The sequence below is a fragment of the Triturus cristatus genome, chromosome 4_1 (genome assembly GCF_964204655.1).
Source record: "Triturus cristatus chromosome 4_1, aTriCri1.1, whole genome shotgun sequence".
NCBI classification, from domain to species: Eukaryota; Metazoa; Chordata; class Amphibia; order Caudata; family Salamandridae; genus Triturus; species Triturus cristatus.
In genome coordinates, this window is record NC_140585.1 from 223,311,534 (window position 1) to 223,329,743 (window position 18,210).

Consider the following 18,210-nt stretch of genomic DNA (forward strand, 5'->3'; position numbering starts at 1 on the left):
CCTGTGTGCTTTGTCTAGAATCACATGATATTGAGCCGACGCCGAGACTCGAATTTGATTACCTAGTTCCCATGTAGGCGGCTCAGGCCATAACACCAAATCCTATTTCATTTAAAAGGGAGTGTAGTTTATGCACTTTTCAGCAGCAATACATATATAATGGAAGAGTGCTGGCCCGTCTCAAGGGCAAACAGGTACAAGGGTGAGTACCTGGTCCAATATTTAGATTTCCATTTAAAACACTTGTCTTTGGGTTTTGGATGGTATGATGCCCCTACGTCAGTGATGTGACATCAGACGCCGGGCCCTTTATGCACACAGGTCAAGCCGGAGTCTCGCCTCAGCTGGGATCCAAGGGAAGTGTGTCTCTTTGGAGGGGGTTTTATATACAACGAATTAGACCCGAAGGTATCAGAGCGGTTTACATTAGCACCTGTTGCCGTACAGAGGGACAGATTTTTTTTTTTTTTTTAACGATTTGCCCAGAATTACAGGATGTTGAGTCTCCCTGCCGAGACTCGAGCCTGTTCCCCAGTTTCGAGGTCGACCGCTCTATCCGTTAGGCCACATTCTCTCCTCTTTGTCGCATTTCCTCTCTCTCACCTCTGTACCGTATCACTCTCTTTTGGTGTTGCTTTATTTTCCGCTCCCTTCACCCACATTCCACCGGGCCACATTTGCTCTCACTCCCCACCCCCGCCTTCTTCGCTCCTAATTCCTCCAGTTAGCTTTGGGGCGCACTGTAGGAGCTCAGCCTGAGCCGGTGCTGAGAAAAACAAACAGAGTTTCAGAGCGGGGCTGAGAAAAACATACGGAGTTTCAGAGCAGATGTGCGTTGTCCTAGAGTCGGTGCGAGAACAGGCCGAAGAGCAGAAGCGATGGGGACGGCACCTGAAAGTAAGAAGGGTGAGGAGGCTGTGTACCTGAAGAGGAAGATCACGCTGCTGCGGGCCATCTCCCTCACCATCTGCTCCATCATCGGCAGCGGCATCTTCATCTCCCCCAAGGGGGTGCTGAAGAACTCGGGCAACATCGGGCTCTCCCTCCTCGTCTGGCTGGCCTGCGGGATCCTCTCCATGTTTGGTAGGTGTATTTTGAACCCCCTGTCATCAGGGCACTTTGTTTCCAGACTGTCTTTCTTTCAAGAAAACGGGGTATTCTGGGAGCTGTAGTCTCGGTTTCAGCTCAGTTGAACCAATCAGACGGAAGATAGTAGCCCTGGAGAGGAGACCTATTTACAAGCCCCTTGCGCAGCCGGTACGCCACTTTTCCCCATATTAAAAGTGACGCACCGGCGGCGCAAGAGGCTTGTAAATAAGCCCCAGTGTCCCAGTGACAAGCAGTGCCTGGTACCGACACCTGAAGGGCAGTAGAGAAACCTAGCCTCGTCCTACGGCACTTTCAGCACCAGCCTTTCCGAAGACTTTACGTCTCGCTGCAGCCCCCCTCCCTCCCCCTCCTTGGTACCGTCAGACTCTACATCTGTTATTCGAAGAGGATAATGTTGTGTGGGGGCAGCGGGGCCTGAGTCAGGGGTAACCAAGCACGCCACAAGCGCGGTGCCGCAAGCACAGAATCACACCACACCAGTGCTGTGGCCGGAGACCTCGCCCCTATCCAACTTTATCCAAAACAAAAACCTCCCACCCCACAGGACGAAACACAGTTACAACCAATTTGCACAGCTACACAGATGGTGTTACTTACGTGCCCCTCGTCCGCCGCTTCTGGATACCTCTCAGAAGGCAAAGTCTCTCAGTCTCTGGCTGGGCCCCGGGTTGGGCCTCAGGTTGTACCTTCTGGGTGAACTTCGCAGGCGCGGACTGGTGAGGGGTCCGCCGGCTGGGGCAGAGCTGGCCGTGGATGCCGTGATGTCCTCGGCCCCCCGGGTGTGGTGGGGAGTGGGGCGTCTGTCAGTCCTTCCGTGGTGGTCACGGGGTGGTCCTGGGGTATCTCTTTGAACCACGAGACGTTGCGGGACACTTCCTTGCCTCCCCTTTCATAATTAGTCCTGAATTTCCCTCCGGGGCGGCGGTCTCGTATAAGCACGGTGGCCCCTGTGCGGATTGTCCTTTCCGTGGCGCGCCGCCGGTGAATCGTACGTTCATTGCGGCGGGTCCTTCGGTCTTGTGTCTCCTCCTCCCTCAGCGGGGGCAGCGCCCAGCCTGGGCACGTGGGGAGTAGGTCTCTTCGTGGGCCATGGAGCATCAGGGCCCACGGACTCCTCTTGGTGGTGCAGTGTGGAGAACTCCTGTACTCCCGCAGAAACTCATGGAGACACTTCTCTGGATCGGCCTGTTCAACTCCCGCGATCCGGAACACCTTGTTCAGTGTGCGCATGAAGCGCTCTACGTCTCCATTGGCCTGCGGCCAATGGGGGGTTATGCGTCGATGACGTATCCCTCTTTGTGCGAGGAATGTGGCGAATTCAGCTCCTTGAAACGGTGGTCCGTTATCGCTGCGGATCTCTTCCGGGAATCCAAACATGGCAAACGTCTTCTCAAGAACCGGTGCCACGTGGGCGAAGGCTGTGGATGCCACTACCTCCACTATGGGGTATTTCGAGAAGCCATCTACTAGTACGAGGGTGTGTTTCCCCCCCGGGAAACTACCGAAGTCTATGCTGACCCGTGACCACGGGACTGTGCACACGTCCTCTGTGATGACCGGCGCGGGCCGTTCCATGCCCCCAGTCAGTTGGCACAACGGGCACCGTCTCACGTACTCCTCTACCATATTCTCCAGCTCCGGGAACCAGACCTTCTCCCTCATCCTGGATTTCATTCTTGTGACTCCTTGATGCCCTCCATGGGCTAGCTGCATTGCCTTCTGTCGTAACGCCTGGGGTATCACTAGCCGAGGCCCTCGTAGTAGGACTCCATCAGGAGTGGCACTGAGTTCGTGTCTGATCTGCCACATCTTCGCCGTGTGTTCCCGTTCTTCCGGGCTCCACGAGTTGGCTTGCCGCAGGTAGTGCGCCCATGATCCCTCTTGTACTGCCTTCAGCGTCTGGGTTGTAACCCCGTCGGTCAGGGCTGCTTCTTTTATGTCCTCCAGGGTCATGTTCAGTGGGCAGGCTGCCGCCGATACCAGACACACATACTGCTCAGTTTCGTCCGCGTCCTCCAACGTGGCCGTCTTGTCCAGGTGTCGTGATAGAAAATCGGCCGGGTTCTTGGCTCCGGGTCGATACACTACCTCCATTTCGTACGGTTGTAACTGGACCGCCCATCTCTCGATGCGAGGTGGGGGATTTGGTGATGTTCCTTTGAAGAGCGGCACGAGTGGCTGGTAATCGGTTACCATCGTGAACGGTTGTCCTTTGAGGTATAAGTGGAAGTGGTGGCAGGCCCACTTGATGGCGAGCGCTTCTCGCTCTATCTGGACATACCGTGTTTCGGTGGGCGTAAGAGACTTGCTGGCGAAGGACAGGGCAGCCCACCGGCCCGGTTCTCGTTCCTGTGCCAGCACGGCACCGAGTCCTACGGTGCTGGCGTCGACCAACACTTCCGTCCGCTTCGAGGGGTCGAAGTATGCCAGCGTGCCTTCTCCCAGGAGGGCGTCTTTGATGCCTTGGAACGCCTCTTCCTCTTTCGGTCCCCACTGCCACTGGGTGTCCGACTTGGTGAGTGCTCGTAGGGGTTCCGCTCGCGTGGCCAGTCCGGGGATGAACCTCCCGCAGTACGTCGCCATGCCCAGAAAACTGCGCACCTCCGTTGGCGAGGTGGGCGCGGGTGCGTCTTTGATCGACTGGGACTTCCGAGGGTCTACCTGGATGCCTTCCTGATTGAATATTGTAGGAGAGTGGCATCGACTGCATAGTTGCCCCCAACTTTTTGCTGATGTTTTGACTGTTTTATGACTCTAGCCAGGCTGTGGCCCTGCCATTCAGGACCCCAGCCTATCTGCTCCCTCTGTTAAACTATGTGAGTACCCTAGGTACTAACCAATTGGATGCTAAGGATACCCTGACAGTCCCTTGTAGATGGTACCCTAAGTACCCAGGGCATGGGTCCCTCAGTAGGCCTACCAGGGCTGCAGCACTTGTTGTGCCACCCTGAGACAGCCATACAAACTGACACCACCAGACCACTACTGTAGTCTGGGTAAGGTGGTGCTAGCACCCCTTACAGGGATATAGGTAGCCTATATCCCACCCCATTACAACACATGTACTCTCATAGGTCACCCCTATAGCAGGCCTTGGTAATCCTACAAGGCAGGGTGCTGGGATATGTGTGAGGGGGGACCCCTACCTGAGTAGGAACCCTCTGCAACCTTCGTAAAACCTTTGCTGGGTTGTTTGTAGTGTAACCATACCATATACTCTTAACCGCATTATAAGTCAATCGCGTCATCGCGATAACTTGAGTATGGCTACACAGAACCATGTCGTGTTTGGTGTCAAACATGTAGGAATCATACCCCCAGTCCAGCCATGGGCATGAGGGTACGATTCCCCCCTGCTAGAGGGGCGATATGGGAAAAGCGGTAGAATTTAGACACCAATTTAAAAGTGCACAGGTAACACAAAATGGATGCTACCGGCCAGCTCCACGACTCTGGCTGGCTGTTGCTGGGGAAAACCCCAGCCTCGCCAGCTGGACAATAGGGCTCCTGTGGCAGGGAGGTGCTAGCATCTCCCCAGACAGGATTATGTGGATTGGAAAAGGGTGGGTGCACCAAATGTCCTTTCAGAGCTGCACGTAGGCAGCTGCAGAGACCTCATTCTGCATACACCACTTGGAACCAGTTCAGGGGCATCCTGCCCCATGCCCAGGCGGGAAACACACAAAGGGGAGAGGGTGTAGCCACCCTTTCCCGCCTCACCATTGATTGGTGGACACTATTCTGGACACTCCCCTCATCTTGGGGACAAAGGTGAATAACGTGGCCCCAGAGCCTCAGATTAATCTTGAACTTTGGATTCTTGAACTTCGACTTGCTGCTGCCCAGCTGATGGAAGAGATCTCCCTTGGGATAAGGGAGTTATCCCCCTGCTTGGCAGGCACCTGAAGCACTGCAAGTGACCCGGTTGGAACTTCGCTGCTCCTTCGAACTTCGACGACCTCCTACTCCCTTGAGGTGGGTTTCCAGCGCATCCCAGAGGCCAGTGAGTGTGCTCAACGAGTTTGGGCACCGTGGACCGCGTGGGTGCCGAGATCCCCAATACCCGAGGACACCGGCCACCTCTTGCGTAGCACACGACCCTGACCAGTGGGGAAGTTGTGCTTTGGCCTGTTTTCGAGCCAACCATCTAACAGCAATTGTGCCAAGTACCAGCGCCCTAGCCCACTCCGGTGGCCCGTGGGTGCCCTTTTACGCACTCCAAATTGCCGCCTCCCGCGACTTGTGGGCCCTAGCGGAGGTTCCCCTGGTTGCTCCAGGCCTGCTCTCCAGTCTCCTCGAAGGAGACCTCGCTCAGACCTTGTGGGTCTGCACCGTAGCAGTATTTGTTCATCTTGCGTGGGTTGTGGTTGCCAAGGCTTAGTGGATCCAATCCGGACACTAACACCGCAGCGACCCTCATCCGACGTGGGACAGTCGCCCTCCCGAAGCTGGCCTTCCCTGAAGCCTCCCGGAGTCCGTGGCTGCAGATCCAAGCTACACCACCTTCATCCTGAAGCACCCGACATCGAAGGGCTCCTTGCTTTGAGCCTCCTGGTCACTTGCTGTGACCCAGACTCTGTCCCCTCTGCTTTCAGGTCCTCTTCTTCAATCTTCACATCTTTGATCTTCACGGCATCATCGACGCTTTTGGCTAGCAGAACTTTTGACTCTTTTTCCATAGGAAATCAGCCCGCGACCCGACATCGAAATCGACCTATGCACCCGGCTTCCCTGGGGCAGGTAACAGTGGTACTACGGTACTCCAGAGGTTGTGGGCTATCTAAGAGCTTAACTGTAAAGTTTTAACTTTGAACTCCTGCTAAAAGTATTTTTAAATGTTTTATTTCCAACCGCGACTTTCTCCATAGGCTTGTATTGAGATCCCGATAGCAGCTTCTTGCACTGCACGCGTCTCCCGTGGGTCCCCTTCCTAATCACTTGGGGTGGATTCTTAAGGGGCAAGCGATCCTGAATGCCCTAGGCATTGCCTGTAGAATTGTCGTGGTTCTTATACCACTATTTTAGTATATGGTTTGGTCCCCCCTGGGGCCCAATGTTAACAATGCTATTTATTTGTATCTATCAATGCTTGTTTGATGTATAACTTTGCCTTAGCCTCATAAAGAGACTTGGGGATTCTGTTTAGAATAAACACATATATTTTATATGTATACCCGTGTGGAATACTCTTTCATTTGGTCATTCAAGAGGTTATCTATGGTAAAACAATAAGCTTAACACTCCTTCAAGACTTAGCCTGAAGGCTGCTCTCCACAGCTACCACTAGGATAGCTTTCTTTAAAGGTTGTCTTTTAAACCTAACATCATAGGAGTCGAATTGGACTGGTGCAAGGTGGCCACTAGAACTAGTGACCAGCATATGCCAGGCCAACTTCTCACATTGGTGTGCAGCGGTGGGATTCAAGCTTGCCATTGTTTTACCAGATAACAAATTGAATTTCTAAAGTGAAAGCCACTAGGTACCAAAGGTACATATAAATTACAAGCTTAGTATACAATAAGTTCACCTGAACTTAGAGTTGTGTGTAGAGGGTTTAGCACACCGTGACTACAACTCAAGAGAGGGTTCAGTAGGCCACACATAGTGTAGGTGGATACAGCAGTACCACTACACTAGACATGTCTTTAAGTTCAGGTGCCCATAAGGCTCTGGAAGGACCCCAGAGGGTCCCAGTCGACAAGTATGACCATCTCTCTTTTGCAGAGCTTAGGGAGATGTGCACCTCTAGGAAACTTAAGACAAACAAAGGTGCCAACACTCAACGCCTCAGGGAAATCCTGCTCATAGCAGATTTTAAGCAGACTTTAGGGTCTGGTGGGGTAGATGAATTGGGTGGGCATCCCCCAGAAGAGGACACCCAGGGGGTGGACTCTGATGAGGACCAGGAAGAGGAAGATGACCTTGACCTGGATGACCAAGACCATTCAAGACATGGGGATGAAGGCCCAAGAGGCACTCTCCCCATTCCTAAAGGGAGAATGGTGGATCCAAACAGAAGGGCCAGATCCCCCTCAGAGGGGTCCATCCACTCTGTGAGATCCAAAGGGACCTTTGCCTCTTCTCAGAGAAGAGAATCCTCTCATGAGAGGAAGTGCAGACTGATCAAAATTGAGCAGGCTAAACTACAGCTTAAGAGAGAACAGTTAGCATTGGACAGGGAAGCCCTGGAGCTTCAGAAAGCTTCAAGAAAGTGGGGTCTAGAGACCCCTGGTGGCAGTAATGAAACCCCTAGAGTTAGAGAGAAAGCTCCTGACAATAGGAACCTCCACAAGATTGTGCCCCCCTATCAGTCAGGGGATGATATCCACAAATGGATCACTGCACTTGAGAGGGCCTGTAAAGTACAAAGGGTCCCAGTAGAGCAGTGGGCAGCAATCCTGTGGCTCTCCTTTGCAGACAAAGGTAGAGTCAAGCTCCTCTCTGTAAGAGAAGAGGATGCTGATGATTATTATATCCTGAGAGATGCTTTAATAGATGGGTTTGGCTTAACCACTGATCAATACAGACTTAAGTTCAGAGACACCCAAAAAGCACAGAATCAGGATTGGGTAGACTTTGTAGATTGTGCTACCAAGGCACTGGAAGGTTGGTTAACTGGCTGTAAAGTAAATGATTACCAAGGATTGTACAATCTCATAATGAGGGAGCAGATTCTTAACAACTGTCAGAACCAGCTCTTACATCAGCACCTGGTTGACTCTGATCTGACCTCTCCCCAAGAATTGGGAAAGAAGGCAGACAAATGGGTCAGAACCAGGATTAAGCAGAAGGTCCAGCCCTTGGGGGGTGCAACTAAAAAGGAAGATGCTAAAAACTCTGAGAAGGGTGGGGAAAAGGGAAAAGACCAGCAGTCTTCAACAGGCCCCCAAAAAGCTGCATCTGATAAATCCCAAGCTTCTAAAGCTAAACAAACCAGGAAGCCATGGTGTAAACAATGTAAGCAGAAAACCCATTGGACTTCAGATTGTAACAAGGCCAAAGACTCCCCCAGTACCACTCCACCTGCCCCTAAGGCAACTGCTCCCCCTAGTGCAACTATAGGTGGTGGTACACAGAACAAGGGTATAGTAGGGTTGACCCTGGGATCTGGAGAGGACTCTGGCCTAGTCAGAACTCCTACTCAGGCTGTGCTTGTTTGTGATGGGGACCTGTCCCTATTTGTGAGTCCCAGTGGCCTGGGCAAATACAAACAGCAGCCAACTATAAATGGAAGGGAGTCAATAGCTTTTAGGGACACAGGAGCCAGTGTCACCATGGTGACTAAGGAACTTGTGGACCCTAACCAGATCATACTTGGGGAAACTTACCAAGTGACCAATGCAAGCAATGTTAGTACTAACCATGCTCTAGCAGTTGTGAACTTCTCATGGGGAGGGGTAACTGGCCTCAAGAAAGTTGTGGTGAGTGCAGACCTACCTGTGGAATGTTTACTAGTGAATGATTTGGAGTCCTCAGCATGGGCTGAGGTGGAGCTAAGTACCCATGTAGCAATGTTGGGTATACCAGCAGAGGTGTTTGCCCTGACAAGGTCAAAAGCAAAGCTGATAGGAACTGAACAGGCCTTGGATCCTGGAAAAATGGACCAAGGACCTTCCAAGAGGAGGAGTAGCAGGGGTAAGGCAGAGCCTTCCCCCCAGGATCAGTCTGCAGAGACTCTTTTAGCAGAAGAGGATCTGGCTCCTGAAGAAGGAACTGCCCCAGATGAACTGGAACCTGATCAGGTTGAGTTCTTGGGGGCAGGGGGACCTTCTAGGGCAGACTTGAGCCTGGAGCAGCAGAGCTGCCCCACTCTTGAACCCCTCAGACAGCAAGCTGCTGCTGAGGCTGCAGGGAATGCCAGTGGATCCCATAAAGTTTATTGGGAAGATGGGCTCCTATATTCTGAGGGTCGAGACCCCAAGCCTGGAGCAGCCAGGAGGTTGGTCATACCTCAGAAGTTTAGGGGCTTCCTACTCACACTGGCCCATGACATTCCCTTAGCAGGACACCTAGGCCAAAACAAGACTTGGGACAGAATTGTCCCTCACTTTCCCTGGCCTCAGATGAGTGAGGACTGTAAGAACTTTTGTAGCTCTTGCATTACCTGCCAAGCCAGTGGCAAAGCAGGAAAGTCCACAAAGGCCCCCCTGATACCATTGCCTGTGGTGGGGGTGCCCTTTGAACGGGTGGGGATTGATATAGTTGGTCCCCTAGACCCACCAACAGCATCTGGGCACAGGTTCATTCTGGTGGTAGTGGATCATGCCACCAGATACCCAGAAGCTATTCCCCTTAGGACCATTACAGCACCTGTGGTGGCAAGGGCCCTCCTGGGAATCTTTTCCAGGGTGGGGTTTCCTAAGGAGGTATTGTCTGACAGAGGTACAAACTTCATGAGTAGTTACCTCAAGGCAATGTGGAAGGAGTGTGGTGTCAACTATAGGTTCACCACCCCTTACCATCCTCAATGTAATGGACTTGTTGAGAGATTCAACAAGACCTTAAAGGGTATGATCAAAGGGCTCCCAGAAAAGCTTAGGCGAAAATGGGGTGTTCTCCTACCCTGCCTTCTCTTCGCATACAGAGAGGTGCCACAAAAGGGGGTTGGCTACAGCCCCTTTGAACTTTTTTTTGGCCATCCTGTTAGAGGGCCACTGTGTCTAGTGAAGGAGGGATGGGAGCAACCTCTCAAACCTCCCAAACAGGATATAGTGGACTATGTACTTGGTCTCCGCTCCCGGATGGCTGAGTATATGAAGAAGGTGAATAAAAACCTTGAGGCAAGCCAGAAATTACAGAAAGCCTGGCATGACCAAAAGGCTGTCTTGGTGGTGTACCAGCCAGGACAGAAGGTGTGGGTGTTGGAGCCTGTGGCCCCAGCAGCTCTCCAGGACAAATGGAGTGGACCCCATACCATTTTGGAGAAAAAGGGAGAGGTCACTTACTTAGTGGACCTTGGCACTCCTAGAAGTCCCCACAGGGTACTTCATGTGAATAGGCTGAAAGCATATGTGGACAGGGCTGACATGGGCTTGCTCATGGCAACAGATGAGGGACAGGAGGAAGAGAGTGACCCTCTCCCAGACCTGCTCTCTCAGAACCCTGACGATGGGTCAGTTGATGGAGTAGCCTTGGCAGGCAGCCTCACTGACCAGCAGCAAGCAGACTGTAGACAGGTTCTTCAGTCTTACAGACATATGTTTTCTCTGACTCCAAGTCAGACCACCTGGTGCACTCACGAAGTGGACACTGGGAACAGTCTGCCTGTCAAGAATAAAATCTACAGGCAACCTGATCATGTCAGGGACTGTATCAGGACAGAAGTCCAAAAGATGTTGGAATTAGGGGTAATTGAGCCCTCAGATAGCCCTTGGGCTAGCCTAGTAGTCCTAGTACCAAAACCTCACACCCAGGGTGGTAAGAGAGAGATGAGGTTTTGTGTCGACTACAGGGGACTCAATGCAGTCACTAAGACTGATGCACACCCAATTCCCAGAGCAGATGAGCTCATAGATAGATTGGCCTCAGCCAAATATCTGAGCACATTTGATCTGACAGCTGGCTACTGGCAGATAAGGTTAGCTGAGTCTGCAAAAGCCAAAACAGCATTTTCGACCCCTAGTGGGCATTATCAATTTATTGTGATGCCCTTTGGTTTGAAGAATGCACCTGCCACTTTTCAAAGGTTGGTGAACCAAGTCCTTTCAGGCCTGGAAGACTTTAGTGCAGCATATCTAGATGATATTGCTGTCTTTAGCTCCACCTGGGAGGATCACCTGATCCACCTGAGGAAAGTTTTGGAAGCACTGCAGAAGGCAGGGCTCACTATCAAGGCTACTAAGTGCCAGATAGGGCAGAGTCAGGTTGTATACCTGGGACACCTTGTAGGTGGAGGCCAGGTTCAGCCATTACAGAGCAAAATCCAGACCATCATGGACTGGGTTGCTCCAACCACCCAGACTCAGGTTCGAGCTTTCTTGGGCCTGACTGGTTATTATAGAATATTTGTAAAGGGATATGGATCCATAGTGACCCCCTTGAATGATCTCACCTGCAAGAGGATGCCCAAAAAGGTTCAGTGGACTGTCAGCTGTCAGAAAGCTTTTGATGACCTTAAACAGGCAATGTGCTCTGCTCCAGTGCTCCAAAGCCCCAACTACTCCAAAGAATTCATAGTGCAAACTGATGATTTAGAGGTGGGGGTAGGTGCTGTGTTATCACAACTGAATGAGGAGGGCCAGGATCAACCAGTAGCTTTCATTAGCAGAAGGTTGACCCCCAGAGAGAAACGTTGGTCAGCTATAGAGAGGGAGGCCTTTGCTGTGGTCTGGGCCTTGAAGAAGCTGAGGCCATTCTTGTTTGGCACTCACTTCATTGTTCAAACCGACCATAAGCCCCTCCTATGGCTAAAACAGATGAAAGGTGAAAACCCCAAACTACTCAGGTGGTCCATTTCTCTACAGGGGATGGACTTTACAGTGGAACATAGACCTGGGAGCAACCATGCCAATGCAGATGGCCTCTCCAGAAATTTCCACTTAGAACATGAAGACTCAACTGGTCAAGGTTAGTTTAATGTCCCTGCGTTTGGGGGGGGGATTGTGTAGGAGAGTGGCATCGACTGCATAGTTGCCCCCAACTTTTTGCTGATGTTTTGACTGTTTTATGACTCTAGCCAGGCTGTGACCCTGCCATTCAGGACCCCAGCCTATCTGCTCCCTCTGTTAAACTATGTGAGTACCCTAGGTACTAACCAATTGGATGCTGAGGATACCCTGACAGTCCCTTGTAGATGGTACCCTAAGTACCCAGGGCATGGGTCCCTCAGTAGGCCTACCAGGGCTGCAGCACTTATTGTGCCACCCTGGGACAGCCATACAAACTGACACCACCAGACCACTACTGTAGTCTGGGTAAGGTGGTGCTAGCACCCCTTACAGGGATATAGGTAGCCTATATCCCACCCCATTACAACACATGTACTCTCATAGGTCACCCCTATAGCAGGCCTTGGTAATCCTACAAGGCAGGGAGCTGGGATATGTGTGAGGGGGGACCCCTACCTGAGAAGGACCCCTCTGCAACCTTCATAAAACCATTGCTGGGTTGTTTGTAGTGTAACCATACCATATACTCTTAACCGCATTATAAGTCAATCGCGTCATCGCGATAACTTGAGTATGGCTACACAGAATCATGTCGTGTTTGGTGTCAAACATGTAGGAATCATACCCCCAGTCCAGCCATGGGCATGAGGGTATGATTCCCCCCTGCTAGAGGGGCGATATGGGAAAAGCGGTAGAATTTAGACACCAATTTAAAAGTGCACAGGTAACACAAAATGGATGCTACCGGCCACCTCCACGACTCTGGCTGGCTGTTGCTGGGGAACACCCCAGCCTCGTCAGCTGGACAATAGGGCTCCTGTGGCAGGGAGGTGCTAGCATCTCCCCAGACAGGATTATGTGGATTGGAACAGGGTGGGTGCACCAAATGTCCTTTCAGAGCTGCACGTAGGCAGCTGCAGAGACCTCATTCTGCATACACCGCTTGGAACCGGGTCAGGGGCATCCTGCCCCATGCCCAGGCGGGAAACACACAAAGGGGAGAGGGTGTAGCCACCCTTTCCCGCCTCACCATTGATTGGTGGACACTATTCTGGACACTCCCCTCATCTTGGGGATAAAGGTGAATAACGTGGCCCCAGAGCCTCAGATTAATCTTGAACTTTGGATTCTTGAACTTCGACTTGCTGCTGCCCAGCTGACGGAAGAAATCTCCCTTGGGATAAAGGAGTTATCCCCCTGCTTGGCAGGCACCTGAAACACTGCAAGTGACCCGGTTGGAACTTCGCTGCTCCTTCGAACTTCGACGACCTCCTACTCCCTTGAGGTGGGTTTCCGGCGCATCCCAGAGGCCAGTGAGTGTGCTCAACAAGTTTGGGCACCGTGGACCGCGTGGGTGCCGAGATCCCCAATACCCAAGGACACCGGCCACCTCTTGTGTAGCACACGACCCTGACCAGTAGGGAAGTTGTGCTTTGGCCCGTTTTCGAGCCAACCATCTAACAGCAATTGTGCCAAGTACCAGTGCCCTAGCCCACTCCGGTGGCCCGTGGGTGCCCTTTTACGCACTCCAAATTGCCGCCTCCTGCGGTCCCTTGTCACTCAACTTGTGGGCCCTAGCGGAGGTCAATCTTCACAAACAAGGGTTCCCCTGGTTGCTCCAGGCCTGCTCTCCAGTCTCCTCGAAGGAGACCTCGCTCAGACCTTGTGGGTCTGCACCGTAGCAGTATTTGTTCATCTTGCGTGGGTTATGGTTGCCAAGGTTTAGTGGGTCCAATCCGGACACTAACACTGCAGCGACCCTCATCCGATGTGGGACAGACGCCCTTCCGAAGCTGGCCTTCCCTGAAGCCTCCCGGAGTCCGTGGCTGCAGCTACACCACCTTCATCCTGAAGCACCCGACATCGAAGGGCTCCTTGCTTTGAGCCTCCTGGTCACTTGCTGTGACCCAGACTCTGTCCCCTCTGCTTTCAGGTCCTCTTCTTCAATCTTCACATCTTTGATCTTCACGGCATCATCGACGCTTTTGGCTAGCAGAACTTTTGACTCTTTTTCCATAGGAAATCAGCCCGCGACCCGACATCGAAATCGACCTATGCACCCGGCTTCCCTGGGGCAGGTAACAGTGGTACTACGGTACTCCCGAGGTTGTGGGCTATCTAAGAGCTTAACTGTAAAGTTTTAACTTTGAACTCCTGCTAAAAATATTTTTAAATGTTTTATTTCCAACCGCGACATTCTCCATAGGCTTGTATTGAGATCCCGATAGCAGCTTCTTGCACTGCACGCGTCTCCCGTGGGTCCCCTTCCTAATCACTTGGGGTGGATTCTTAAGGGGCAAGCGATCCTGAATGCCCTAGGCATTGCTTGTAGAATTGTCGTGGTTCTTATACCACTATTTTAGTATATGGTTTGGTCCCCCCTGGGGCCCAATGTTAACAGTGCTATTTATTTGTATCTATCAATGCTTGTTTGATGTATAACTTTGCCTTAGCCTCATAAAGAGACTTGGGGATTCTGTTTAGAATAAACACATATATTTTATATATATACCCGTGTGGAATACTCTTTCATTTGGTCATTCAAGAGGTTATCTATGGTAAAACAATAAGCTTAACACTCCTTCAAGACTTAGCCTGAAGGTTGCTCTCCACAGCTACCACTAGAATAGCTTTCTTTAAAGGTTGTCTTTTAAACCTAACATCATAGGAGTCGAATTGGACTGGTGCAAGGTGGCCACTAGAACTAGTGCCCAGCATATGCCAGGCCAACTTCTCACAAATATGTATCCGAAGAACTCCAGGGACGGTTGGAAGAATTGGCACTTGTCTTTATGGAGTGTGGCCCCATGCTCCTGGAGGCGCGCCAGGGTGTTGCGGAGGTGTCTATACTGGTCGGCCGCTGTTGCCGAATGGATGAGAATGTCATCGCTCACGTTCAACACTCCCGGGAGCCCCGACAGCATTTCCCGGATGGTGATCTGGAACACTTCTGCCGGCGAGGATATCCCAAAATTAAGTCTCTTGTACCTCCGGAGCCCCAGATGAGTGCTGAAGGTCGTAATGTAGCGGCTCTCTCTGGCCAGCGGGAGCTGGTGGTATCCCGCGTTGAGGTCGATCTTCGAGAACCATTTAGATCCATTTACATCTGCTATAATGTCGTCCATTGTCGGCGTGATGTGCCGCTCCCTCTTTATGGCTTTGTTGGGAAGCCTCATGTCGATACAGAGTCGTATCACTCCTGGTTGCTTCGGTTTCTCTGCTATGACCATTGGGGACACCCAGGGTGTCGGGCCTGATGCTTTCTCGATGACGCCAAGTTTTTCTAGGTTGTCCAGTTCCTTCTCCACCAACGGTCGCAAATGGAATGGGACTCTTCTGTGCCTCAATGCGACCGGGACAACCGTCTTGTCGATGTGCAGCTTCACTGGGTCGCACTTGATGCGCCCGAGACCTCGAAAAAACTCAGGGAACTGGTTGAGCAGCTCTTCTACTTGGTGGGTCTGCACCCTCCTGGCGAAGGATATTAACCCCAGGTCTTCTGCCGTGTGACTGCTTATGAGGGTGTCTGCCTCCCTGTCGATGACGTGGATCGTTGTCATCACCTCACATTCATCGGCCTTAACAGGGACCGTTATTTTCCCTTTTAGAGGCAGGGGAGTGTCAGCTCCATATGCGTAGATCTTTGTCTTGGATGGTTGTACCGGCGGGCAGGGTCTTAGGCGTCGGTATTGTTGAAGGCCCATCACATTCACCGTGGCTCCCGTGTCGATCGCGGCTTGCACTTCTGTCGCTGCCACGTGCACCACACACGTCGGTTGAGGCCTGCGGCGTAGCTTGAGTTCCCGCGCAAATGAGATCAGGTACGCTTCGTCCACATCATCGCCTGACGACTCTTCACTTACATCCTGATACCTCTTCCCCCTCTGCTGCTCGACCTGCGGCCTTCCTTCGGTTACGGACAGCTGTCGTACATCTTTCGTCGGCGGTCTTCGGCTTCGGAATTCCCGACCTCTGGTGCATCTCTGGCGCACTGACGCGAAATGGTTGGGGATTCCGCAGTTGGTGCACGTTTTCCCCTGCGCTGGGCAGTCCTTCGCTGCGTGCGGCTCATACCCGCAATATCCACACTTTTGCTTCGATCCTTCTTGGTGTGCAGTCTTTTGTGGGTCTCCTCGCGGTTTGGCGCGAAGGGCATCCGCCCGTTCTGTCTTGATGGGCTCTGTCCGCCCTGGGGCCTTGACAAGGGCTTGCTCCATTTCATTGGCCCGGGCTGCGGACAGGTCGTGCGATCTTGCCAGTACCAGCATGTCCTCCAGCGCGATCTTTGGCTGGCGAAGGATAAGGCCCCTTAGTGTCTTGTCTCTGCACCCTTGTATGAGCTGGGCGTGTATTTCTTTTGGCTGGTCGTCCTCCGTGCAGGTGCTCGCCAGCTCGCGCAGCCGGGCATAGAAAACGTCCATCAACTCCCCCTCCCGTTGTCGGGCCTGGCGCAACTTGAACCGCTCGAAGTCTGGGTTGAGCTGTGGGTCGAAGTGTGCATCAAGGGCGGCCACCGCTGCGTCATAGTCCGCGGCTGTACCCGTGTTTGGTAGGTGCTTGAACAACTTGAATATCTCATCCCCCGCATAGTCTAAAAGCAAGGATCTTTTTATTGCATTGTCTGTCTCTCTTGTGACAATAAAGTAGTTGTTGAGGCGCTCTATCCATATCTTTCACCGGGGCGCTGCGGTTGCCGGGTCTTCCAACTCGCTGAAGGGGGGTAGGACCCCTGATACTGCATGCTGAAAGGGGACGTGGGCTGGCGCAGCCGCTTGGCCGGGTGCTGCTCCGGGGCCTTGTGCGGCCACCTGGCCACTGTTGCTCATCGCGCCCGCTCGTATGGGCTGTATTGGAACTGTGTGGCAGGTGGTGTGTCTCTCCCTTTTTCCCCTTGTTTTTTTTCTTTTTTTTTTCCTTTTCTCCCTTCCTGGGCCGGTGCGCGTGAGCCCAATCAGCAGTGGGGTTTCTCTCTCCTGGGCGCTTTAAGGGCCAGTGTTCAGGTTCCCGGTGTTCCCCTGTTCAATCGAGCTGTGCCTCGTGACATGAGCAGCGTGATGGTAGTGTTCCCCCAATTGTATTGGCCAATACTTGATGGAGGGTGCTCCCCCAATTGGATTGTCTACTGCTTGTTGGAAAGAACTCTGCTCCTCCCTCTGTCCGATCACGCGGGGAATCGGAGACGCTCCGCTCCGCTTAATACATGCAAAGATACGCGGGCCCGCTGCAGCCTCAACCACGTGGTTATAGGCCTCAGCCTCACCGTGACGCACGTGCGCGTGCGAAGTTCCCCGATGCTGGGATGTCGGGCTGCAGGACTCAGCTGTGTGTCGCTGCGGGAGCACGCGATGCTGGTCGCCCCCACCCTCATCGCCAGTGTTGTGTGGGGGCAGCGGGGCCGGAGTCAGGGGTAACCAAGCACGCCACAAGCGCGGAGCCGCAAGCACAGAATCACCCCACACCAGTGCTGTGGCCGGAGACCTCGCCCCGAGCGGGCCGGCTCCCTTTAATGGACCCCGCAGGCCACGCCTGGCCTGCGGATGACGTGCGGTACCTGCTGCGTAGCAACTAGACCGTCAACCATTACAGATAACACGAGCAGGGCCCATCACGGGTACTGTGAAACACTGAAAGGTACTGGAATGTCACAGCCTGGGCCATTATTTTCCATGGAGAGTACTGGTACCGCTCAGCATGGGTTGGAGAGTTGTCACTGAAAAGTACTGGCTCTTTACAGCCTGGGTCCAGTACTTTCATTGGAGAACTCTGGTATCTCTCGGCATGGGTGCGGAACTGTCCGCTGATGAGTACCAGTCCTTCTCCGCTTCCGACACTAATGTTAATGCAGATTATCGGTACCTCTCAGACTGGAGCTTCACTCCTTTCAAAGCAGATACTTTGATCACGTGAGTGCCTGCACTCTCATTTTTTCGTCGCACACACGGGTTTGCACTCCAGACTTGACGGCCACGATTTTGCACTTTTCAGAACCGGTCACTATTAGCCTGGATGGATTAAAGGTTTTGTAATGTAGTCTGAACAATTTGGCATTTTCAGGTCCGGCAATTCACAGCAAGGGCTCTTAAATGCTCGAGGTCTTTCTTTATTAACAATAATAATAATCGAACTCTGGCTTCGCCGGACCCTGAGTCACATCCGATCTACATTTAGCCCTCCTTTGCTGTCTCTTTTCTAGAATGAAACTATTTGAGAGGTTGTTGGGTCATGGGGGAGGGTCACCCAGTCTCCAGGGGAAACTGATCCAGCATTGGATTGGATTGCCCACCCTGTTAATAATTACAATAATTTCCCAAAAGTGCAGCATGGCTGCCTCCCTCCTTCGAAGCCAACTCTGAGATGTTGTCTCACATGATTCGAAGGAAAGTAGGACCAATGTCTTGTCTAGGAAGCCCCACCTACTGCCTTTGCCCCAAATGGCCTCGCTGCTTCCAGATGTCCAGTATTTGTAAAGCGGGAACAATTACCCGAGTGCGT

At 52.4% G+C, this 18,210-nt stretch overlaps 1 protein-coding gene across 1 annotated transcript in view; it reads left to right on the plus strand.

Moving 5' to 3' along the window:
• The first annotated feature begins 808 nt into the window (after positions 1–808).
• LOC146854137 (cystine/glutamate transporter-like) overlaps positions 809–18,210 on the plus strand; it is a 478,984-nt gene continuing 461,582 nt past the window's right edge. Inside the window, exon 1 of the mRNA XM_085651904.1 lies at positions 809–1,083. Coding sequence (XP_085508030.1) covers positions 879–1,083 — 205 coding nt within the window. The 5' untranslated portion in view covers positions 809–878. The remainder of the gene's footprint in view (positions 1,084–18,210) is intronic.